This window comes from Caloenas nicobarica, chromosome 9, assembly GCF_036013445.1.
Source record: "Caloenas nicobarica isolate bCalNic1 chromosome 9, bCalNic1.hap1, whole genome shotgun sequence".
NCBI classification, from domain to species: Eukaryota; Metazoa; Chordata; class Aves; order Columbiformes; family Columbidae; genus Caloenas; species Caloenas nicobarica.
In genome coordinates, this window is record NC_088253.1 from 24525191 (window position 1) to 24549353 (window position 24163).

Genomic DNA, 24163 nt, shown 5'->3' on the forward strand with positions numbered 1-24163 from the left:
CTCCTAGCTTATATTTTCTGTAGTGTACTGCCTTTCAAGTATCTTCCTTTTCTGGAAAACATTATCCAGTCTGATCTCTGTTGACAAGTGTGTGTGCACACGTGTGTGTACATGTGCCTGTCTGTTATCACCGTTCTAGCCAGCAGATACAGAGCTGTACTGGGATGCTTTGGTTACCTTTTGGTGCTTTTGGGGTGTTGCATTAAATTGGGAACATTTGGGGCCAGCACCAGTTTGGGCTGCCGAGCAGAGGATGGCCATCCCACGGAGGGCTTCTTGCTGTGTTTCCATCCCTCTTTGCTCTAATCTCAATATACCCATGAGAGCACAACCCAAAGCTCAAGGAGCTGTAACGATTTTGGGATCCGTATTCCCTCTAATACATGGTTCGTGTGTACAACTGGAATGAGGGTTGGGTTTGCGTTCCATTCCTACATCCCTGCTGCTGAGAATATTGAGGCAAATGAGAAGGAGCAGAAGGGGAACTCAAAAGGCTTTTGAGTATTATCCTCCCCACTGAATATGACGGTCTGCTCGAGGAGCTCTGTCACATACCAGTTTCCCTCCAGCTTTTGGAAACTTTTATGCCCCTGTTGTGTTTGCTTTGATGTTGTTGCAGAGGGATGAATTCTAAAAATTGGTTATATTGCTGTGTTTAGCGCCACGGCTCTTGGGGCAGCTTCTCACCACACTCTGCTTATGCAGAGCACTAATGCAGGTGCCGTAGGAAAAGACTTTGTAGAACTCCAGAGAAAGCAGTTTCATTAAAGCGTTCACTTATTCCAAACCCTGAGAACTGTGATCTTTTTTAAATCTCTAAAAGTTGAACCAGATCAAGAATGTTCAAATCTGTAGGTTTATCCTCATTGTTTCCTTCTCATTATTGTTGTGAAGTTCTGTGTGCAAGTTTCCAATTTTTGTATCATTTTTAGATCTTTGCATCATACAATATGTTCGCTTTAGGAAGGCTGTTACCAATACAGCATCTTTCTCCTTGGCTTTCAGTTGCACTACAAAAGAGTCTGTTCATGGCTGCAGCAACATCAAGTATCTATGCCCTTGTTTATGTGACAGGGTGTTTTCCAAAGCAAACAACCCATGTCTGTTGCCTAGCAACACATATGGTGGGTAAAGCAGATGAATGAAGGATATGTCTCCAAGAAGTACTCCCCTGGTACATTACGTTAGATTTGCAATTGTCTCATAAAAATAAGATATTAATTTCCCCACTGAATTAATTTCTGATGGTTCCAGTTTGGGGTGGGCAGGTTGTTACTTGTGGAAAATACTTTTGTTTCCTGTAGAAAGAGGCAGGAACTCCTTGAGAAGAATCTCTGGCAGGTGACCCCCGCCCGCGCTCGGTCTGCTCTCCCTGTTGGGGCTGGAACAGCAGCCCGACCGCGGGGACGGCACCCGGGTGGCACTCGGGACTCGTCCTGTTCCCAGCGCGAATCCAGCGCGCTCCTGCCTGCCTTCCGCAGCTCTGCTGGGCCGGCGTGCCCAGCGGGGACAGGGAATTCCCCGCTTCTGGTTTATTCTCTGAATAGCTCCAGTTAATGTTTTCAGCTCCTGTTTTCCCAAGCTGCATAATTATAGACTGTTGCTCTAAGTAATTATTTGTAGGTAAATCTTTTGAACTGAGTATTTTTAGTATGCTTAATCTTAGTAACAGTCACTAGGAGTTATTCTGTGTAGGAGTCAGGGTAGAAGGTTGTTAGTTTCTGCCATAAAACCATGGTATTTGATCGCTTTTCTGCTTTGCTGCTGTATTACAAAATATCAATGACTTAAAACATAATGAGTTAGCTGACTGTATTGCCAGTGTACCAAGACTTAAAAATTATTTCTGACTGGTTTTGTATGTTTTTGCTCTGGGGCCGTGGAGGTTTGTGAATTAACTGGTATTCTTGCCAATAGGTTTTCTCAGTTGAAGAGCCTGAACCTGTCTCATAACAGACTGGGAGAGTTTCCTGTATCACTGTGCGAGATTTCTACTCTGACAGAGCTTAATGTTTCCTGCAATGGGCTTCGTTACTTGCCAAGCCAGATTGGCAAACTGTTGAAGTGAGTATATTGTTTTTGTCTGTGGTCATAAACATCCTTGGCGCTTCAGCTGAGCACAGCTGACGTGGAGGTTCCTGAGAGCTAGGGCGGCCCGTCCTGCCCCTGGAGACTGAGTGGCGGATCTGACCCCAGCACAACATCGAGAACCAAGGTGTCCGATAAACCTCGGTTTTCCTTGAAAGTGAAGATATCACCGTATGTTTATACAGTTACCATTTAAAGTCACTGGCATATGGCAAGTTCATCACTTGGGAATTCCTCCCTGATCTGCTACCTATGTAAAATATATTAGTGTAAATCAGTTTTCTAATAGAGGAGACTAATGGATTTTGCCTGTTTTGAGTGTTCTAGGAAGACAATTGAGTCAGTTAGCATGCCTTGAATCACAGGTGCCACCTTACTGAACTCGAGTAAACGTGAAGGCTTCTAAGCATATGAATATATTCTCGCTTCAGGTTTAGTAAACTTGAAGCTTTCTGTGTTCTCTGTGGAATGTGTGTTTCGGGGTTTTTGTTTTGTTTGGGGTTTTTTGTTGTTTTTACATCGGGGTGACTTGTATGATTTCTTGCAGGATTGTGTCCAATTTTTATGTAAATTTGAATGTATCTTGTTCTCTTTGCTTCTGCTGCCATCTTTCATTCCCTTGCCTGCTTTCTTGTTATTTCCTTCCTACGTTCTCTTTTAATTTTTTTTAAACTGCTATTATGGTGGTGCCTTATCAGTTAACCGTAAATATTGTTATGTTTGCATAAAAACTGTTAAGAATTTCTAAATATCATGCTGTCAGGGACATTTCCAGAAGCCACAGATTAGTACAGTGGAACATATGTGGAGATCAGCTGGGCTTTGTAGAACTAGGGAAAAATATACTTACCTCTCAGATCCCAAGGACCTTATTTACAGAAGGACAAGCGTGCTGGTGTATATTGCTGGAGTATTCATAAATGTCGTGCACAAAAAGGATTGCAAATTTCTTAACTGCATGCAAGTTTAAAGTACAAGGGTACCTTATAGGACCGAAGACAGTGTCAGGTGCAATTCCTTAATCACTACTATTAAAACATTGCAGCTGCTGATGTACAAAAGATGAGGAAACATGATGCAGATGAAGCATTGTCTGAAGACAATTGTATTGTTTCTCAAATAAGTTAATGCGCATTTTTATGCAGCTGCAGAGGTGCGTGACTTTCTGAATTTCTGTTTATTATTTGTATTTAATATTTTCAATAATGGCGCAGTTTCTATTAAAGTTTTAAGTTATTGTATAAAACTTTTCCGTGGTAGCTTCTTACAGAGGTCTAGTGATTTTTGTCAGCACTAGTATGTTTTGATAGCTTTCTGCAGAATTGGTTGCCTTTTGTGCTAGAAAAAGGATTTTAGCATGGAAGTACTTCGGCAATCCCCTCTGAAATTTTTTTTCTTAGCGTTTGCTGGAGTATAAACCTACTCCATTTTCTTCAGTAGCTACTCAGAATGCATAAAAGCTTAAGCTTAGGTAACTTCAATTGCAACACTATTATTGCATTTGTTTAGATAAATGCTGATATTGAGCTATTGGTTCATTTTGGCCTGCTTTTCCTCTAGCGTGTATCTTTAAGAAAGAGGATCTGCAGCTACAGTGGATATAGATGAGTCGTTTCCAGAGCAATCTCTTGACCACGTGCAAACTATGGGGGAAAAGCCGCATGCAGCCTTACCGTTCTCAGAGATTCACAGTTATGGGTCCAGTCATTGTCGTGACCCCTTGAGCCCTTATTCAAAAGAACTTTTCATGCCCCCAGATTGGATTTCTAACGCTGCTAAACAGGAAGTTTTTTGTTGGAACATAATCATAATAAGGGAATTGTATTTTGTGGGTTTGAGTCTCAAAAGCCATGCAAACTTTAAAACAATTCATCTTGCAAGAAAAAGCTACCCTGTTCTTGTCTGAGTGTCTGAAAGGACAAATAGAATGTAAAAATATGTTACCAGCGCCTTGATGTGGTACGAGTTGTGATTAAACTGTGCGTAAGTGCCACAGATGTGAATAAGTGCCGTAATAGTGATATGAAATTCCAGCGATTGGATTATGAAGCTGCAGTTGATTTTTACTGTTCCTTATGAAACAAATCAGTACTGTTGCTGCTGTTGGTTTTGGGTTGAGTTTGTCATAGGTCTTGTAAAGATTGTCCAGCATGCTACGTGAGGAGTTATTAGTCTGTAGAAAACTGAGTGACTGGTAAATATCTTCCATTTACAATGTAAGTACTGATTTGTGTTTTGTTTATGGTAACTTAGAATCTTTGGCGCAAGTGGAAGTTTACCTCCAAAATAATTTAGGAGCTCTTTGGTATTACATACATGCAGTTCCAAGCCCATTACATGCATAATAAAAGTACTCCAGTAACTTTATGTGTATAAGAACAAAATTAGCTTTTAGGTACCTTGAAAAAATAACCGCATTGAGACGAGCTAGCTATACAAGGAAATTCACTAAAAATGCTAAGTGTTCACTACTCTTTGTTGAATTATTTTATTTCTCCTTTTCACTGCTGCAGCCTCCAGACCTTCTGGCTTGACGGGAATTTCCTCACGTCCTTACCAGAAGAACTGGGAAGTCTGCAACAGCTCAGCTGTCTTGGGCTTTCCTTCAATAACTTCTGCGAACTGCCAGCAGTTTGTGAGAAACTCGTGATCTTAGACAAACTAGCGCTGGCAGGGAACTCGCTGGACACCCTGGACCTTGCGGTGCTGAACCGTATGAGTCACATCAAGAGTGTGGACCTGAGGTAAGGGGGGAAAACTCGCATGTGTGTGTGAACCAGATGTCACTTTAATTTACAGCAGAGGAGCTGTGTAACTTCTAGCACATTTTGCAATAAACTAGGTGTAATTTTTTCTCTTACTGATTGTTTAGCTTTTAGGGAGTGCAGAATTCACTTAGAGAAACAAGGTTAACTGAGCAATGCCTGAAGCCACTGAATGTGGCTCAGCCATCAAGTTTCCCCTTTTGTTCCACGGTTCCATGAGCTTTGGTAGCTCTTTGATCTCTCCTGCCCTTTTTTGCCTTCCCCCTGTCCCCATCCCAGAGTTGTGGTTCTGGTTCTCCAGGCTGCTGACTGCAGACCTCTCAGAAAGGGACAAAGAACTTTCTGTCTGTGGCGAGGCAGCCTAGTGTCTGGTCTCAGCATTAGCTTCCTGTGTCTGCGCAAAGTAGCTGTCCCTTGGCCTGGCTTCTGATTTCTACACTAATCTTCAGAATCTCTTAGACATTGGGGAATTAGTAAAATGGTTTCACATAGCAGCGCAGACAAAGGAAATGTTTTTCTTTTTGTTCGCTACCTGAAACCCACCATTGCTCCTCACGCATTTCACTGTGCTCACCTTTGGCATTAGCCTTCACCAGAACTCTTCCTGTCCTCTTCTTGCTTCTCTCTTCTTACTAATGTCCAGTGTTCAGTGGCCTGTTTTCTGACTTTAGAACTCTTATCTCTGAGTGATTAGGCTGAACAACCTGAAGAAAGCAGCAGCTGACACTCTGGAGGGGAACAGATCTTCTGTGACTTACATGGATTTACGAGACAATCAGATGACAGATCTGGATCTGAGCTCCTTGGGCAGCCTGGAGCAGCTGCACTGCGAGCGGAATAAGCTGAAAGAGTTGACGCTGAGCGGCTTCTCCCTGCGGGCCCTCTATGCCAACAGCAACTGTATGTCTCTTTGCGTTCTTCACCTGCCTTCTTCCTTCAAGCCCTGGGAACAAATTAAAATAGCCCTTTGCCCTCTCCCATACACACAAAAGAACTTGTGCTGATGTTACAGTAGTGAGACCATGTGTGATGGGTCTTCTGAGGTCAGCTCCTAGGGATCACATATGCCTGTGTGTAAGCAGGCTGTGTAACGGGAGGAGGTTGTGGGGTTGAGTTTACTGTCCAAGGAATTCTTCTTCCAGTGAGATGCGTTTGGGAGTCCACAAATAAAAGTACAGTTCTTCCTTGTTCTGGTGCCCCATGTGGCAGCTGGAGAAACGGGATAGTGAAAACCTGTCATGTGATATGGCAGATGTATGAAGTATGAACTCTGTCTTGGGAACTACAAGTAGAAACCTTGAGTATCCAAAAAGTAAGACTATGGGTCTCGCTAGCTAGTCCATCTGCTCCTCTGTGCTGTTTTCCCTCTGAAGCTCTGCAATCATAATTGTTTGCTTTACTTCATCAGGTCTGACAACTGTCAATATTTATCCAGTTCCTGGTCAACTGACGTGTCTAGAACTCTCTCAGTAAGTAACTATACACCACAGAATATAAAGCAAGTGTCTGGGCACCTTTTCTGTTTTCTACAGAAATTTTCTTGAGCTTTCAAGTTTTTGAAAGAGTTGAGAGCAATTGAGGGAAGTTATTCTGCCTTCACAATAGAACTGGAAAGCCCAGCACTAAAGGGTGATGCAGGTGTCCGAGACCAGAAGCCCGTCTGAACCAGCACAACCTGTTGAGGTGACCGGCTGTCCTTCAGCTGTAGGTTGTCAGCAGCACAAAAACCAAGCAGGGACCACTGGACTTGTGGCAGCTGAATGGTGGGAGTCTGTAGATCAGACATTTAGAGTAGCTGCCAGTGATCCCTGCTGTTGGCTTCATTGCTGACGTCTGCCCTCGGAGCAGCATTGTGAGACCTGTGAGACAGGATGCCCAGAGGACCTGAGCACCTTTTGCTTCGGTTCTGGGTTGAAGCACAACAGCAGGATAGCATAGGGTGGCCTGTTTTGCTGATGTCAGTGCTGTAAACAAAAAGCCTGGTCATCAGAACCTCGCATCGGTACTTCTACCAATCATGCACCAGCTCAGTTTGCATTACACAGCCAGCCGTGAGCAAAATTCCATGTGACTAGCTCAGGTACTGTTCATTTTCCGCCTGTTGTTTTGGTTTGGCTGTCGCTGTCGTGCATCATTCAAACAGCCTGTGTTCCGTATGGAGTGCTGCTGTTTAGCTTTTCCCCCTTGCTTTCCTCAGCAATCAACTGCAGTGTGTCCCAGACTGGGCCTGTGAAGCAAAGAAACTGGAAGTTTTGGATGTGAGCTACAATCTCCTCGTGGAGCTTCCATCAAGGTTAGCAAACCTTCTTATACAGAGCTGAGCTTTCTTCTGTGGTGAGCTGACTGAGGAGAGAGGAGCAGGGCTGTTCCGCTTGCTTTGTTCCTTGTTGTGCACAGATATAATCCACTTACTTTCTCTGTGCAGCATTGAAAATACTCTGTATTCAAATGTTGGAAAGGACTAAGTTCCAAATCAGCTTCTTGGATTACAGGGGCCAGGTAATTTCATCCTATACTTCTGGCTTCTGCTGCAGCTGTTTGCACCTGAAGTAGAACACACTGCTATGATTTATTTGTGTTACCATAGTGTTTGTGAACACAGGTCATAGGTGAGGCCCCAATATGTCTTTTGTTACCCCACAGAGATTTCATCTGTTACCTTTCACAGGGAGATATCAGATGCAATATAGCTTATCTCAAAAGTAGCTTTCACAGCAATTCAGTAGCCAACTCCTTTCTCCGTGTTTCCTTTTCAGTTTCTGCAGAAATGTGGTAAAGGGGAACCAAGAACTAATATAATTTTGCAGATATTTATTATGACTTCTACAAGGTACCAGGGATATCATGGGAAGAAGCAAAGCACAAATGTCCTTAGCCAAACAAGTGTGTTTGGTGGGGGTATGACTGTAATGAATGAGACACAGTGTGTAGGGTAAGCTGTATTGAAATTGAACGGAAGGGTGGATTGCAGTGGAGAAATGCAGAGAGCAGGTTGAAGCAGTTAAAGCAGCAGGCACAGGAATTGATCTTCACAGTGACATTTTAATGGTTGTCAGAGGCAAGACTACATGCATCAAAAGCAGAAAAGGGTGTAATGAGAATGCAATAACGAGAACTTACAAAAGAATTTTAGCAATGCCAATGGATGAAAAAGACCAAGTTTTAAATATATTATGCAAAAAGAACCTGCAGAATTCAGACACAAAAATGTGTATTCTGAAAAGGAATTTAAGCATTTTTAAAGAGTACTAATTGCTGTATAAAAATCACTGTGTAAAATTAGAGATCTCTTCCAATATGTGTTTGTCATCAACACTCTGAGTATGTTTTGTGTACAGTTAGAACTTTGCCAGCGTTGACTTTCAGCCATTGATCAAGTTAATCCAGCAGACTAAAGCTTAAAGAGCCTCGTGTAAGGAGATATAGTTCACCGTGAAGTTATCTTTTACACTTTTTTATCCGAAACCAGAGTTGCATCAAATTGACGCACAACAGTGTTGAGTGGAGATACCCAAGCCAGCTCTGGATGGGTTGGCTTGAATAAGGAAATTGGTGTATCTGCATCTGAATGGCGCTTTTTTTTTTTTCCCCCAGTATAATTAGCTTTGAGAAGCCACAGCATACAGAAAGAAACCGAATTAATTGGCCCACATGGAGCAGTGCACTAATGCAGCTTTAGCATTTCATGCTTCAAAGCTGTTTCTGTGCAGGGCTCTCAGAATGTTGTCCCAAATTATCACCTCACGCAAATGGGCAGGGTGGTTCTAGGCTATGTCCATATGTGTTCATATGTCCTTTCTCAAAATTCTTCCAAGCAATCCTCTGCAGCTCATGGGGAGGAGCCTTTTTCCTTCAGTAAGCACTGCAATTGTGGAGAATGTGGCAACAGCTTCAGAAGTAATACAGGAGTGCTGTGCAGCATGGTAAAGCTCTAAATTTAAAGTTGGCAAGGGAAGAACTTATTTCTGACTACAAGTGAAAACGGACATTTAAATCCATCCTTTGTGACTTCTCTTTTTTTTTCTGCCTGACGGAGTGCTTGGCGTATGCACACAGACAGGTTTGTACTGCAAGGTACTGACCTGCAGTAGCATAGAGGGAAAGGTAGGTTCACTTCCAAGCGTTCACAGTGATTGAGGCACCTTCAACGTGTTTCTGCTTTGTCATTGTTTGGTTTATGGATCAGTGTATTTTAATCTGCTGTACAGTCAGATTATAACAATTAAATGCTACCTTTCCCGCCCTGTGGTTGTGAAGAGGAGTGAACCAAGCTGATACAGAAAACCATGTGTCTTTCTAGGATCCTCAGCAGCTTGAGCCTTCGGAAGTTGATGGTGGGGCACAACCGTCTGCAGAGCCTTCCACCCCTTGTAGAACACATTCCCCTGGAGGTGCTGGACCTGCAGCACAACCTGTTGACTAAACTCCCGGAGACGCTCTTTGTCAAGGCTCTGAAGTGAGTGGCAGTAGCGAGTGTCTTTTGTCTGCATTAATCTTTGGAGCTGTAGAGGCTGATAGAGGCATCTGCGTGATGGTCCTTGCAAGGTGCCCTTTGCACAGGAGATAATGAGGCATGTGCTTTATGAGAGGGTGATTCAGGCACCGTGAGGAAGTCATCAAGTTGATTTGAGGAAATCGGTCTCTCTTACTGCTTAATTACAGAAAAACAGAGACTTTCCTAACCCAACAGCCAACTGAAGAATTAGCTTCAGTTGCAACTGTTTCTAAGATCATGTTACTGCCTGAAGAGTTTTGTCTTTAAAAGTAGTTGCAAAGGTAAGAAGCCATACAGATTTTCAGTTATTACAGCAGAAAGTACATCAGGTCGTTGGAGAACAGTGAGAGAGATCCTTACAAATGAACAACCCTTCACAACTGTCTATTCAGACATGTCAACCCTTCTTTTAAAGACCGAGTAAGAGTTTATGTAGTCTGCTTCCACCAGTATTACCCACCTCCTTCACAGGCTCTTCAGCACTGTTTGCTGTTAAATGCTGTGTTATATAGCTAATAATCAGTAGTAGACTCATAAATCTTAATGTGAGTAGGGGTGTTACACTGTGTTTTCTGGCCTCCTGTCTAATGCTGTTGCTCTGTCCACAATGGCAATTGTATAGCTACTTTTCCTGCTGTTAATGAAGTAGTTTAGGTGATGTAAAGTCTGATTTTTGCACTTGCTATGGTTAGCCTCAGGTACCTGAATGCATCTGCAAACAGCCTGGAGTCCTTGCCGCCTGCATGTACAGAGGAGGAGAGTCTGAGCATGCTGCAGCTGCTTTACTTGACCAATAATAACCTCACAGATCAGTGCATCCCTGTCTTGGTGGGACACCCAAGCCTACGGATCTTGCATCTGGCAAACAACAACCTACAGACTTTCCCCGCGAGGTAAGTAGTGCTGGGGGGCGAGATAGTGCTGACCAGGAGGATGTTGCCTGCCTTACTGCGACTGTACAGAACCAGTGTCAAAGCAAGGTGCTCCCCCTGGGGCCTGATGGCAAGGCCCAGCCGTTCCTGGACACCCTGAGGAGCAGCACGTGTAGGGGCATCGGCGCAGGGTGCTGTTGGCTGCGGTGGTTCTGTCCTCCCGGCTGTGGTGGGTGTGTGGGGATGAGGGCAGTGCTGCTGCGCAGCCTCCGTGCCACTGGCACGCAGCTTACTGTGCTGCCTTCTGTTGCTTTTCAGTCTTGCCAGAACACCCTCATTCAGACTTGTCTGAACTCCTGCCCGGTGCAGGTCATGTAATTTCATTCATTAATTCATGCACCAGGCTTACAGTTTGGAGTTTAAATAGAAATAAATCTATGCTCAGCATAGAAACTTCAGAGGCTGGAGACTCCCGTGTGTTCCTACTAAGTTATTCCAGTTGCTCTCAGTTACCTAAGTTCTTTTTCAGTGAGAATTATTTATCTGCTGCTTTTAACCAGTATATCACACTGTCTTTCTAGTAGGAAAACTTTGTAGTATCAGATATCTTTTGTGGTGCAGCTGATTGGCTAGAGGGAAGGGATGTTCAGAAAGTGACAAGTTCTTGCCTGTAAGGTATAGTACTCTTTTGTTTCCCTTTCAGCAAACTCAGTAAGCTGGAGCACTTGGAAGAGCTGAACCTGAGCGGCAACAAACTGAAAACAATTCCCACAACAGTGGCAAACTGCAAGCTGCTTCATACACTTATTGCACACTCTAATGAAATCAGCATCTTTCCAGAGATCCTGCACTTGCCTCGTATTCAGGTATTCTTATGGAGAAGGTAAAGAGGTATCAGAGGAAAGTTTGGGTTGGAGAATTAAGAGTACCTGCTAGGAGAGGAAAGGGAGATCCCAGGATTTTGCTTGATCAACCTGAGAAGAGGGCACAGATCTGTTGCTTTTCAGAGTTGATCAAAGGTGGCTCATCTCTCATTTGTGTTTACCATCCGCCTCTGACTTGGTGTATTTCTGGTTCACCATTTGAGACAGGAGGGAGTGTCCTGTAGTGAGGCAGGTTTGTATATATAGGCCTTCTATTATCTTTAGTTTGACCTATTCTTTCAGTATTGGAGTCTTGGCTATTGAAGGTTATAAGTATTTGCTGCTTATAAATTGTTCTTCTACTGGTAGGTCAGACCCATTTTCCTGACCTGTTTGTGGGATACAATCAGTTGTGGGGTCATATGTTGTTTGGAAGGAGTGGTAGAGGAACTGATCATTAGAGAACAGAGAATATTTTCTTCGTCATTGTGCTTTTTTTGATACTGCAGTTTGTGGACTTGAGCTGCAATGAGTTAACCGAAATCCTAATCCCTGAGGCACTGCCAGCCGCCTTGCAAGAATTGGACCTGAGCGGAAACATAAACCTGGTGCTAGAACACAAGACGCTGGAAATCTTCAGGTGAGCCGTGGAGATGCCAACTCAGTAGTGATCTGCACAGGGAAGCGGAACCCTTCCCAGGAGGGGAAATGGGATGGTAGAGTACATATCACAGCACTGCATGATGTTATAATGTTCCATGCCAAGACCTTAAACTCCTCTCCTTGACACAGTTCTTTTTCACCGGCTGCTGTCTAAAACTCTAGGCTGGGCAAGGTCCTTTGGCCACAAGCTGTTCAGCAGGGTCTAGGAGAGAATGACTGCTGTTCTTCTCTCTCTGTAGTCACATTACCACACTGAAGATTGACGCTAAGCCCTCCCTTACGGCAGACTCGGCACTCACTTCTACCTTCTGGAGTCATGGAGTAGCTGAGATGGCAGGCCAAAGAAATAAGTGAGTATTGTGGTCTGCTGGATGCTGACACTTTGTCTTCTCGGGGTGCTGGGTGGAGTGCACTCCTAAGAACCCAAGCAGAACTGTTTTGCTCAAGAACTCGTCTGTCCCTCTGTCTCTCCAGGCCTCTTGCGCAGTCTTGGTAACTTAAGCCTTTGCGTTGTCCTTTCCCTGTGTTTTCATGCTCATCCTGAGACGCTTGGACTTTGCTTCCCACCCTAGCAGAGATGCTTTTTCTTTCTCTTGCCGGCTGTGCCCATTGCCCTCTCCTGAGTGTGGTCAAGGAGGGTTGGGGAGTTCCAATAATGAACTGCAGCTGTACATCTCATGGGGCAGTGAATGCAGGGACGGTGGCTTTGCTGCCTTGTGAGAAGAGCACTCATGGCAAGGTGCCTGATGGCTGTGTTTTTGGGGACAATATAATCTTTTGAGACATATTAACTTTGCTTATATGCTTTTCTAACAGGCTGTGTGTGTCCTCCCTGGCACTGGGGAGCTTTGCAGAGGGGGTGGAGGCTGTGTACGGCATGTTTGATGGTGACAAGAATGAAGAGCTGCCACGCTTGCTGCAGTGCACCATGGCTGATGTACTCCTGGAGGAGGTACAGCAGTCAGACACCATGTTCATGTCCAACACCTTCTTGGTCTCCCACAGGTAGGACAGTGAGCAAGCTGGTCCTGGTGGGACCTGCATAGGTATATATTAATGCATTAGGTGGGTGAGGCAGCCCTCCAGAATGCCCATCACTGGAGTCTGGAGCCTTCCTACCCCTTCTCCTCCCACAGGAAGCTGGGCATGGCTGGGCAGAAGTTGGGTTCCTCTGCTGTCCTTTGCTACATTCGTCACGATATGGCTGATCCAGTCAGCAACTTCTTTCTGACGGTGGCCAATGTGGGGACGTGCCAAGCCGTTCTGTGCCGAAGTGGAAAACCACTCCCTCTCTCCAAAGTCTTCAGCCTTGAACAATGTTCAGAAGAAGCCAAGAGAGTCAAGGAGCAAAAAGCCATTATAACAGAGGTAGGTTTGGACCCTCTTCACTTCATCTTCCGCCCTCCTTTTTACAGGAGCTTGGTACAAACACATGAGCTCTGCTGCCTGCACAGCACTACAGGGAAGAGGACGGTGTGAAGGTGTTCGAGTGATTTGCCTGTTGCTTTCTGCTCTGCTGCTTTTGCTGATTAGCTATTCAGAATGACATGATCCTAAACATTCATTATGGTCTGGGGACTACAGGTGCAGGATGCCAAGGATGGCTTGGGGCGAGAGAGGGGAAAGACAACAGGTGTGGAGCTAAAGGAGGGGGAGATCCATAATATCATGTGTGACTTGGGTGGGTGTGGAGAGGAGCCACTGGAGAATGGAGCAGAGCCTGGGAAATTGTCTTTCCTCAAAACTCACAAAATATCTTTGGTGTTTCTCTTTGGATTTCTTCTATATTTTACTCAGTGAAGGTACAGGATTAGTGGTCCTTGAGACGTGCAGAACATGGATATAAAGTATATTACAGGTAAAAATTTTAGCACAAAAAAAAGACAGAAATGTTCAATAGTTTTATGCAAAAGTATTAAAATAATTTTTGGAGAACTCTAAAGGCTAATTTTCTAAAAAGTTGGAAATAACAGGGAAGTTCCAAAGAACTGGAAAATAAGTTGTCAGTGAAGATCTGAGAAATCAATGCCAGTCATATGAGTTTTATGCTCAGTGGGTCTTTTTAAAAGCATCAGATTGTTTGATAAAAGTGTTCCTGACAGGGATAATCTGTTAATGTGTTATAGCTCTGCAAAGTGCTATACTCCATACTACTCTGACTAAAAACAAGTGTAGAATCAGTGTAGCGTGTTAAATGGTTTAAAAACTGACTGATTAATGGATTCTGAAAAATAAATGTGAAATCATTGTCTAAGGAGACTTTGCTGCATGTGTCCTCTGCTGTCTTTTGACACTTAGCGGCAGCAGCAATGTTTAACACCCAGAGGATACAGAAATTAAGAGCACTTTTAAATCCAAAACACTGGGGAAGCTGTGTACTCAGTATGCACTGACTTTTCAAAGGACTATGGGCAATTTTCCAGCTGGGAGACTAGTGCCGAGCTGGCCAGGGGACTGTCGAGCAGGAGCAGGAAGGAGAGCCCAGGTTACAGCAGGAGTGTGAGACACCTGCTCGTTCTGCTCAGGATGTAGTGTCCATGCTTCAGAACACAGGTGTATGTTAATATGCGGGAAATAGAAAACACACGGAAATTATTTAATGTCTCGATAATCGGCCTTGCAATGAGAAAGTAAAAAGTCACTATCTCGCTCATACTGAAAAAATAAATTTTGTGTTAGTCTCATGACCGAGATTCTCTGATCAATGTGCGGCAGGTTTCAGAATAGTTTGGTATAGTTCTTCAGTAGGTGGCAAAGGGTCTTGTGCGTTAAAACTGTGTTATTGCCAGCAGGGTGACGGGCGGTTCCTGTACCTGATGATCAGGCACAGTGAATGCCTGTGCCGCAGTGCCTGGGCCTGGATCCCCTTCTCCTGTACTGGAGTTGTGCACTGGCATTCCTCGCTGCCCCAAAGCAGTACACGGGCAGGGGAAGGTCTGTCCTCCAAATGGTTTAGTGGCAGATCTAATGCTACTGCCCTGTTTCTCTTGTCTGCAGGACAACAAGGTCAATGGTGTGACTTGCTGTACTCGGATGCTGGGCTGCACATACTTGCACCCTTGGATCCTGCCCAAACCACACATCAGCTCCATTCCACTGACCATACAAGATGAGCTGCTGCTTCTGGGGAACAAAGCTCTGTGGGAACACCTGTCCTACACAGAGGCCGTCTCAGCTGTGCGCCACCTACACGACCCACTAGCTGCTGCAAAGAAACTCTGCACTTTAGCCCAAAGCTATGGTTGCCAGGACAATGTAGGTGCAATGGTGGTGTGTCTGAACATCAGTGAGGACAGCTGCACGTGTGAGATGCATGGCCTCACGCTGCCAGGTCCTGGGGGATTTAGTTCCACCACCACCAAGCCAGCAACTCCTTCATCTAGCAGTGGGATCGCTTCAGAGTTCAGCAGTGAACTCTCTGCTTCCGAGGTGAGTAGTGAGGTGGGCTCTACTGCTTCAGATGAACACAACGCCGTTGGTCTCGATGGCAGTTTGCTACCACGACAAGAGCGGCGTTGCAGCCTGCATCCGGTGCCTCCCTCTAGCGTCTTTCAGCGCCAGCCTTCCAGTGCCACCTTCTCTAGCAACCAGTCTGACAACGGTCTGGACAGCGACGATGAGCAGCCTGTGGAAGGTGTGATGACAAATGGCAGTAAAGTGGAGGTAGAGGTGGACATCCACTGCTGTAAAGAAAAGGGCCTGGAGTCCGAACCTCCCGCTGCAGAGTACAGCTCCTCTGCTCCAGGGCCAGAGGATGACGCTGGGCTTGTCCTCATCATTCGGAGGCAGAACAGTGTAAACAGCAACACTGTGCAGAGAGGAGTCAAGGAGAAGTGTGAACTGCAAAAATCTCTTTCCACGTGCTGTCTTTATGGAAAGAAGCTTTCCAATGGCTCCATAGTGCCCTTGGAGGAGAGCCTCAACCTCATCGAAGTAGCAACAGAGGCACCCAAGAAGAAGACAGGCTATTTTGCTGCTCCATCCCAGGTGGAGCCAGAGGATCAATTTGTGGTGCCGCCTGATCTGGAGGAGGAAGTGAAGGAACAAATGAAGCAGCACCAGGAGAATGGAGCAGATCAGGAGCAGAAAGAGGATCATGCAGTGACTCTGCCAGAGGAGTTTGACACAGCTTTGTAACCCCACAAGTACTGCTCCCGCAGTGTCTGTGCCAGGAAGCTCCGTACCGTAGGGGCTGTCTGGCCCTCCAAGGGCAGCTGGGATCTGCTAGAAGTAGAGTCTTCTGCTGCTTCCTTAACAGAGTTGAGGAAGAATTGGGAGGGCTGAAGTCTGGGCTGTCCACTTTTCACTGTAGAGTCTCAGCTGTTCTGTGAGCACTCAGACCAGCAGCTGAGCTCTGTGTTAGGGACTGTCTGGAAATTGTGCAAGCACTAGGAAGAAGGCAGGTGTTCCAGCGCCTGCCTGTGACTTCTTGAACCCCGAGGTTCTGCCAGCTCTGCAGGAAGGGCTGGCATGAGTGTGGGGGTGAGGAGGCTGCTGAGGGGCAATGTTCAGTGTTTGGAGTCCTGTGAATACTTCTGATGCAGCCCCCATGCCCCCCAGCACCTGACTTTGTTATTCCTTGAAAGAATACAGCCAGTTGCAATGAAACTGACCCAAGAATGGTTTCCTGCGTTAACTGCAAGCACTTTCATTGATTGCACTTAAGCTGTTCTGCTCCCCTTCAGCCCAGCACTTTATTATTTAGGGTTAGGGGAGAGAGAGCACCCCACAGCAGGTGTGGTGGGGGCTGTTCCCAATTGATGTTCTTAGGGCAGTGGAGGACTCAGAGTACCAGTGTTCTGATGAGCACAGTTGCAGGGTAGAGTGAGGGTTATGGTGGGATCAGCCTATGCAGGATGAGAAAATACACAGCTGAGTGATAAACTGGTGCCTACTGGTGCATTTTCTTTGGAGCATAGGGAAGATCAGCTCTGGACCGGTTGATTAGGGTGATGTGTAGAGCCAGTGCTTCTAGCTGCACAGCACGACCCAGCTCAGCAGCAGCTTGGCTGCCTCTGTCATGGATGCTTCACAGGAGAGGCTTCCTGTACCCAGAAGACATGGGATTAAACCAGAGCTCATGCTTGTTTCAGTGAGGTGCTCGGTCTAGGAGGAAGCCCGGTTGCCCGCAGTGGGGCTGGGGAAGCGTCCAGTGCTGTGTCCCACTGACACAAACCTCTGCACTGTCAACTGCAGCATCCTTACTTGCCTCTGAAAACAGGAGTCATATTCCAGACCCACAGCAACCTGCATTTCATGATACCTGCCCAATTTGGCCACGAACAAGGTGAAAGCATACTTACTTCTGCTTAGTTTTCAATGCAAAAGGAAAAAACAGAACTTTTCATCTTAATAACATCTTTATCAGCACTGGAAAAGATATTAAACTCGCCACTCATGGTGAGCTGGCCAGGCTGCACTCAGCAGCTGCACAGTGATTCCGTGAGGACGTTGGTGCAGGGTGGGTGAGTCGGCTGCCTGCGTGGTCACCGTGTGCAGGGGTTGTGAACAGACGCTGCGGCGTGCGGATCTGTCTTCCTCAGCTGGCAGAGAGCAGTGGTGCGATAATCCTGACTAGTGTGGGCTAGTGCCTTTTCCTCTTTATTAATTATATTTATGAAGAAAACTTGAAAGTTTATTCTCAAGAGCTTTGAGGGGCTTGAGTTGTGTATTTTTGGATCAAATTCAGGCCTTGCTCAGAAGGACATACTGTGCAGACTACTTGTAGAATTCTGCCAATATATCTTTTGACAAAATCTAATGGAGTTTTGCTGAGATTTCAAAGCACCTTGAATTTCTTCTCACTAGGAAAAAATGTATTTTTACCATGCATAAGAGAGCAACATTTTAGGATATGCTTTGTGCTAGTTACAGTGTAATCGTGAAACAACACGATTTTTTCCAAAGTTTAAACTCTCACAAATTTGGGCTGTTTAAATGCCTGCTTCATTTGGAAATTGAGAGAAAAGCTAATTCTTAGAATCACAGAAACAGCAGCATTGGAATCTCTGAGGCAGAGAAACAACAGCAGAAAAGATTAAAAAAACCAAACCCCAAACCTCTTTCATGTTCTCTTCAGATAAGTATGCAGAAAAGGCTCATCCAAATGTATTTGACTGTAACTTTTAATTCAGTCACTGGTGAGAATTTTACCAAATATCTGTGCCCAGCCTAACACTTTCTGATACCTACCAGGGCTGCAGAGCAACCTCTGCTCAGTACAGGACTGGTGCAGAAATACACTTCTTTCTGAGTAAGACTGTGACAAACCTTGCACTAGGACAGGGGCAGGTGTTAATGCAGATCAGGTCTGTTTCTTGCACTGACGTGGAAGATCCAGGGTGGTTGCTGGTCTGAACCAGGAGTGTTGCCCAGCGCGTTGGCGTTGCCGCGGGGAGTGGGTCATGAACGGCTCTGCCTGGCTCAGGGGCAACGACTAAGGAAAATAAAACTCTGCAATGGAGCCTGCAGATCTCAGGGCTGCTCCTTCTCTCGGTAGCGGCAGAATGGAATACGAGGAGTTCCTGCTTAGCCTTATTCTCCAGTGCCATTTCTGGTTGTGAGACAGAAAGAGAGCTCCTATTTTCTGTGGGTGTGAACTGTCCCAGCAGAACATGGCTTGTTCTGTTACACGAGGTAGAGTCCACGGCTTTCTCTGCTTAGGCTGATATTATGAACTGTTTGTCTTACTCTGGGCAGCACCACCTGAGTGCTTCACCACCACCTTTTGTTCTCCTGCCTCCCTAGAGGCAGCAAGCTTCTCCTTTGTCTTCCTCACCTTACTTACTAACACCACCTCAGATTTCAAACTCCCTCAGAGCGCTGCTGTCGGTGCAACAGGTAGGAATGAGCAAGTCCAGTGCAGGACTCTGGCAGGGGATGGAAAGTTTTCCCAGTTCTCTTCCCGTTCTTCAGTCTCTTCCCTGATTTGGTATGTGACTCTTGCACAGGTGACACATCATCTGCACAGAGACACATCACTAAGAATGTCCCATTCACAAACAGACTTGCTATTACAGAGAGGTTCTCAGCCTGGGCTCGTCAGGTGCTCTTGTCCCTGCTGGTAATGCCAGACTCGGGTAACAGCGATAACAGGCTTGGCTGCTCCATGTGGCCACATGCCAGTTAGGCTGGTGAGTCGGTTGGTCCATGTCTTTGGTGATTCCGGCTCTGCTGCTGAGCATGCTTGCTGAGAACAGGTACTTTAAAGGCACTGACCTGTCTGCCCTGTCCTGTCCAGAAGGGCTTCCGCAAAAGGAACCCATAAAGGTTATAGTCGGTGATGAGTAGTTGGAGCCCAAGTATTGAGGATAAGGGGCAAGCTCCAAGTTGCTCCCAGCACCAGGAACGTGGTGGAGGCAGCACCACGGATGGCCAGGACCCGATCAGAACCCTCAGTGCAGGGGTCAAGTCCTGCTCCAGGGCTTCCTCGGGGACGGGCTGCGAGGCCGAAACGCTGCTCCTCGTGCCCGGGACATGCCGGAGTGTCCGTGCTGCTGCAGGGCGGCGGCTTTCGTGTCCCTTGCCAAAGGCCGTCTTCGGGCAGTACGTACGTTCACCTCTTTGGTTTTGTGCAGTTGTTGTCTGCTGTCCCATTGCTGCCTGAAGACTCAAGTGTGTTTTTTCCTCTTTTTTTCACATTTTGAAATGTTACCTTTTTTTAATTGGACTCATATGACCCAGTGCATGTTAAAGAAATATTGCAGTGCACCAACTGTTTATTAAATAATCTTTTTTCATGTTTTTTTGTTTTAAAAAGGAGAATATTTTCTGTATCCCACTCTAGCGTGCACCTATCATAATCCCCATTTTTATTGTGTATGGGAGTAGGGTGTCCAATGAATGCACCTTCAGCACTGTGGCCTATGTTCGTGTTGCTTTGGAGAGGCAAGTAACGTAAGATTGCTGGAAAACACATTCCATTGATTCTTTATTCAGATATATAGAGCAGTCCAAGAAGGAAGAATATTGTTGCATCAACTTTTCAGCTGACTTAGCAATAAAGATTTTTACTTTCATCCGACTATATATTCTGATTCCGTTACTGGGCTGGAGGGAGTCTGTGCAGCGTCGCAGTGGGACAGGGTGTGAGCAGCAGCTGCGTGGCCGCGTCTCCTCGCACAGTCTGCTGCCTCCTCACCCGCCGTCCCACAAAAGCGACTTGCAGAACACTGTGAGGGTGCAGTTCATCATACCAATTGTTAGGCAGCTTTCCGAATCCTGCCCCATGAACTTGCTCTAAATGGTCGTGTGGGTCTCTAGAAGGAGCTGCAGCATGCAGGAAATGCAGAACCATTAGAAGAAAGGAGTGTCCACATCAATCCCTGTGCTGAAACACTCAGTGCATCAAGAGAAATCAAACCACCCCCAGTACCTCGTGTGTTTCTGGTTAGCATTTGGTTTACTGTTGCATCTCTAGTTCCAACAATGTTCATGGGTTTGGTAACTGTGAGGATTTAGCCACTGGTGCCAGTGAAATCGGAGGTATATCCAAGACAAAGCATGTTTCTTGTATGTTTAGGTTGGTGGTTGGGTTTCGGGGTCTTTATTTGGTTGGTTGGTTGGTTTGTTTGTTGGTTGTTTTTTGTGGTGTTTTTTTTGTTGTTGTTTTTTGTTTGCTTTTTTTTAATATGGGCAGAACTGGCCTGTGAAGCCAGTGGTGGTTCCATCCTTATATGGACCATGTACATCGTGGACACTGCTCTGAAGTGACACACTATTCTGAGGCTTGATTTTGTGATTCTAGTGCTACTTTTCCCTGTAAATTTCCTAAATAAGTTTTTTTTTAAGTAAATTTTACCTTTTTAAAAAATAAATAATACAAGAGCAGCATCTCATTTCCCCAACTTGTACATTTAAAATGTATCTGAAAACAATATATTTCTATCTTAAACCACCTGTTTGAACTGTTAAAGTTTTGGCTGATTCTCTCAATTCTGGGCATCTTTTTTAAGCAAAACTGTTGTATACAAGTTATGTAAAAAACCATTTCATACAAAACTGTGCACTCTCCAGGAGAGTTTGAAAAGACATTGTGTCACAAATCAGGCTGAGTGTATTCATCATTTTGCAAGTTTATTTGAGGATTCTCTGACAGCTCTATAAATGCCGCGTTCAAACTGCCCCATTAGTTCCAAGAGACCTACAAGAAAGCAATAATGAGCTGCCACAACCGTGGGCCTCAGTCCCTCATTTTTAAGAGCTGTGTTCTCCATGAGCAGTCACAGGCCCTTTGCAAAGAGCTACATAAAGCTGTTCATCAGCAGAGTGTGTAACAGCAGCACTTGTAGCAAGATCTTGGAGGAGAGCAAGACGTGGCAGGGGTGAGATGCTACGTGAAAGGCTGCGTGTGATGCAGGCAGTTTGCTGCTCAGCTGCACGAGGACAGTCCTCCTCTGCTAAGAGAGAGGCAGCAGTTGGACTAACTTTGCGTCCGCTAATAAGTCAGCAATGCAAACTCAAGTTAGGAACAGCTTGACTCTGCCATATTTAGAGCTGCATTTGGTGTGTGTTCTGCTGCAGCACTAAGGATGCACTGCCCAGGAGCAAGGAAAAACATGCTGCTTTGTCTAAGGAAGGAGACTGGCAAAAATCTTTACCATTACTGGAGTGGAGGAATCATTCTAAAGCTCATATAATTGTTCTGGCTTCTGTTTCAGGTTGTGAACGGTCCTGTACCCCCCGACAGCCAGGCCTGTGCTCAGCAGGAACGCCAGGACGGCCACGCAGCCCGAGAGGCCGGCAGCAATCTCTGCCCCGTGCAGGCTGCACCCGAAGCCCTGGTAGCCTTTGCTTTGATAAAGCTGCTCTCTCTCTTTGCACACTGATGAATTATAAACCTCCAGCAGAAAACGGAAGAAAAAGTAGAGAGCAGGCACGATGCCACTTGCAATCATTATGTCCAGGATGCATTCAAGTAGCAGCCACGCTGGGAAACGCCATGGTAACTGTAGAACGCCGACCAAAATAAGCGCACAAGGGAAGCCCAGGAGCGCCCCTCCCGCGGCCACCGCTGCCCGGGCAACCGGCAGCTTCAGCAGGTGGAAGCGCTGGTCCAGCCGCCGGGCCCGGTGCCCGTCGGCGCCGCTGAAGCCGCTGTAGGCCCCGCCGTACAGACAGCAGTAGATGCCGCCCAGGCCGGGCAGGCCCGTGTAAGCTGCAGACCAGGATCGGCGCGGCGAGCAGCGCTGCCGCCCTCTGGCCGGAGGGAAGGGCGGCGCTGGGGACGGGCGGACACGGCCCGGCCCGAGCGGGCCGGCCAGGAAGGAACGTCTCCCCGGCCGGGCGCGCCGCCCCAGCGGGACAAAGGCAGCGGCTCCCGCAGCCCCCGCTCCCCGCTGGCCGTGCGCAGGGACCGGCAGCGGCCGCACTCCAGCAGCGGCGGCGCGGCTTCCCCGCGGCCCCTCCAGCGCGGCTCCGGGCGTCGCGCTGAGGAGAGACGGACGCGGCGGTAGCGGCGGCAGCAGCGGCCCGCCCGGGCCCCTCACACCCGCCCGCCCCAGGCCGAGCCCCGGCCCGTCCCCCGCCCGGGCCCCTCACACCCGCCCGCCCGGGCCCCTCACACCCACCCGCCCCAGGCCGAGCCCCAGGCCGAGCCCCGGCCCGTCCCCCGCCCGGGCCCCTCACGCCCGCTTCCCCTCTCGCCGCCCGCCCGCCCCGGTGCGTCCGGCCTGCGGGGCACGGGGGCGGCTCCGCTCCGCCGCGGCCCGGCCCGGTCCGGCTCCTCCAGCGCTGGGGGCGGAGGGCCGGGCCGGGCCGCGGGGCGCTCGACGCGGGGCTGGTGCCAGCGCGGGCCGGGGGCCGCCGGGCCGGGGTGACCGCCGGTCCCTCCGCCGGGGCTCGGCCCAGCCTGCCGGGGCTCGGCCCAACGTGCCGCGGCGCTCCCGGGCGCGGTGAGCGGCTCGGGCCGCGCCCTCCCCCGCCCCAGGGACCTGTTCGGGTGTCGCCCCCGCCCCGTCGGGCCGGTTCACGGGCCTGTTGTTCACCCGTGTCCCGTCTCCCCTTCTGTTCACACGGACGCTCTCCCCGCAACACCCTATGGCGACAAGGTCCTAAAGTTCCCCGTCTGCCATATGACACGTACTTGCTTGCACCTGTTGGAAACTGAGCACCGACTAATTTTCACAATTGCCACTTTTTCCTGTGCTGTGGGTTTTGGTCAAAGTGTTCGGCATTCAGCTTGTCTGCTGCCTCGTGCCGCTGCAAACCTCAGTCCTGCCCCTCTGTTCCCTTCTCAAACCCACCTCCCAGAGTTTTTATCTCCTTGTACAGCAGTGGCACCGCTCCCTTTGTTGTATCAGCTGCCCTCTCGGGACCTTCCCCTCCACCTTGCGATGCGGTGACCAGACCTCCATGCAGCACTCGACAAGAGTGCACCGCGGGTTGTATGGCAGCTGAACAGCTGCCACTGCCCTGCCCTGTGCTCCTCCCGCAATGCATCGTGTTCTGTTGTTCCTCAGCTGCCCTGGCCTGCGGAGCTCGTGTCTCCAGAGGACAATCATCAACACCCTGCGATCTGTCCTGCTGTGCAACTGCCAGGTTCCAGTTCAGCACTCTGCAGACAATGTTCAGGTAATTTTCTTTAGATGCATTATCTTATATTTATCTACACAGAACCATATGGGCCTCTTCTGTGTCTGTTTGCTCAGGGCCACTTCAGACAACACAATGTGAACTTTTTACCGGGTGCCCCATTTCCGTGCACAATAATGTCCTGCTGCCCAGTGGGACTGGCTGCCGTCCTGTCCCAGGAGGCTGCTGAGCACCCGTCACCTTCCAGCAGAGGAGGCAATGAACTGCCCCTGTGTTTATCAGTGGTTGCTAGAGTGAAGGCAAGTGCCCGGGATCTCAGCCGTGCACAACTGTCAGTATTTCTCAGGTCTGATATGGGCAGAGGTGATTCAGGAAAGGCTGTGTGTCATGGGAAAAGATGAACAGTGGGACAATTTGGAAACACAGAGGGAAGCATAGCAAACTGCACAGCCAGAGTGAACACTTTTAACCAATAGTTTGACCAAGTACTGCCTTGCAAAGCTTTAGCATTGCAGATATTTTGGTTGCATTTAGGAAAACATAGACTTTAGGGAAATGGTTACACTGTGGGGCCTTAGACACAGTGTCTGAATATGTGCCCGGAGAGGTCCAAATTTGTCACTAAGATGCAGAAATACATTTTCTTAATCTGCAAGATTGGTGGAAACAGTAAGATTGCTTCACCCTTCTGTCCTTGCAGAAGCAACAGTAACAACCCTATAGATTGATACCGTAAGAAGCCTATAAACTGCTCTACTTTTGCACCTCAGCACCACAGAAAACACTCTCTTCAACATCTCACCTGTCTCCACGAAGGGCCGGAGAGCTGAAAACTCCTCTTAAAATTTACTTAGTTTGGGGACAAGAGAGCAGCAAAGCAAAAGA

The 24163-nt window shown here is 47.4% G+C and overlaps 2 protein-coding genes across 3 annotated transcripts in view; one reads left to right on the forward strand and one right to left on the reverse strand.

The window, feature by feature from the left end:
• The window catches only part of PHLPP2 (PH domain and leucine rich repeat protein phosphatase 2), a 32886-nt gene extending 12366 nt beyond the window's left edge, over positions 1-20520 (forward strand). The window contains exons 7-19 of one of the 2 annotated variants that reach the window (XM_065641301.1): positions 1918-2064; positions 4602-4832; positions 5548-5753; positions 6262-6322; positions 7051-7146; positions 9154-9309; positions 10041-10241; positions 10924-11086; positions 11593-11723; positions 11986-12096; positions 12563-12751; positions 12883-13114; positions 14744-20519. In XM_065641301.1, the coding sequence (XP_065497373.1) occupies positions 1918-2064; positions 4602-4832; positions 5548-5753; positions 6262-6322; positions 7051-7146; positions 9154-9309; positions 10041-10241; positions 10924-11086; positions 11593-11723; positions 11986-12096; positions 12563-12751; positions 12883-13114; positions 14744-15883 (3064 nt within the window). In that variant the 3' untranslated portion in view covers positions 15884-20519. Of the gene's footprint in view, positions 1-1917; positions 2065-4601; positions 4833-5547; positions 5754-6261; positions 6323-7050; positions 7147-9153; positions 9310-10040; positions 10242-10923; positions 11087-11592; positions 11724-11985; positions 12097-12562; positions 12752-12882; positions 13115-14743 lie in introns of both variants that reach the window. The other variant, XM_065641300.1, reaches the window with a different exon arrangement.
• Positions 20521-20790: 270 nt separating this feature from the next.
• Positions 20791-23185, reverse strand: MARVELD3 (MARVEL domain containing 3). The gene is given in 4 exon segments (XM_065640666.1): positions 20791-21901; positions 21903-22174; positions 22678-22781; positions 22990-23185. Coding segments are annotated over 4 exon segments (1104 nt in total). The 3' UTR covers positions 20791-21369.
• Between the last annotated feature and the right edge of the window lie 978 nt (positions 23186-24163).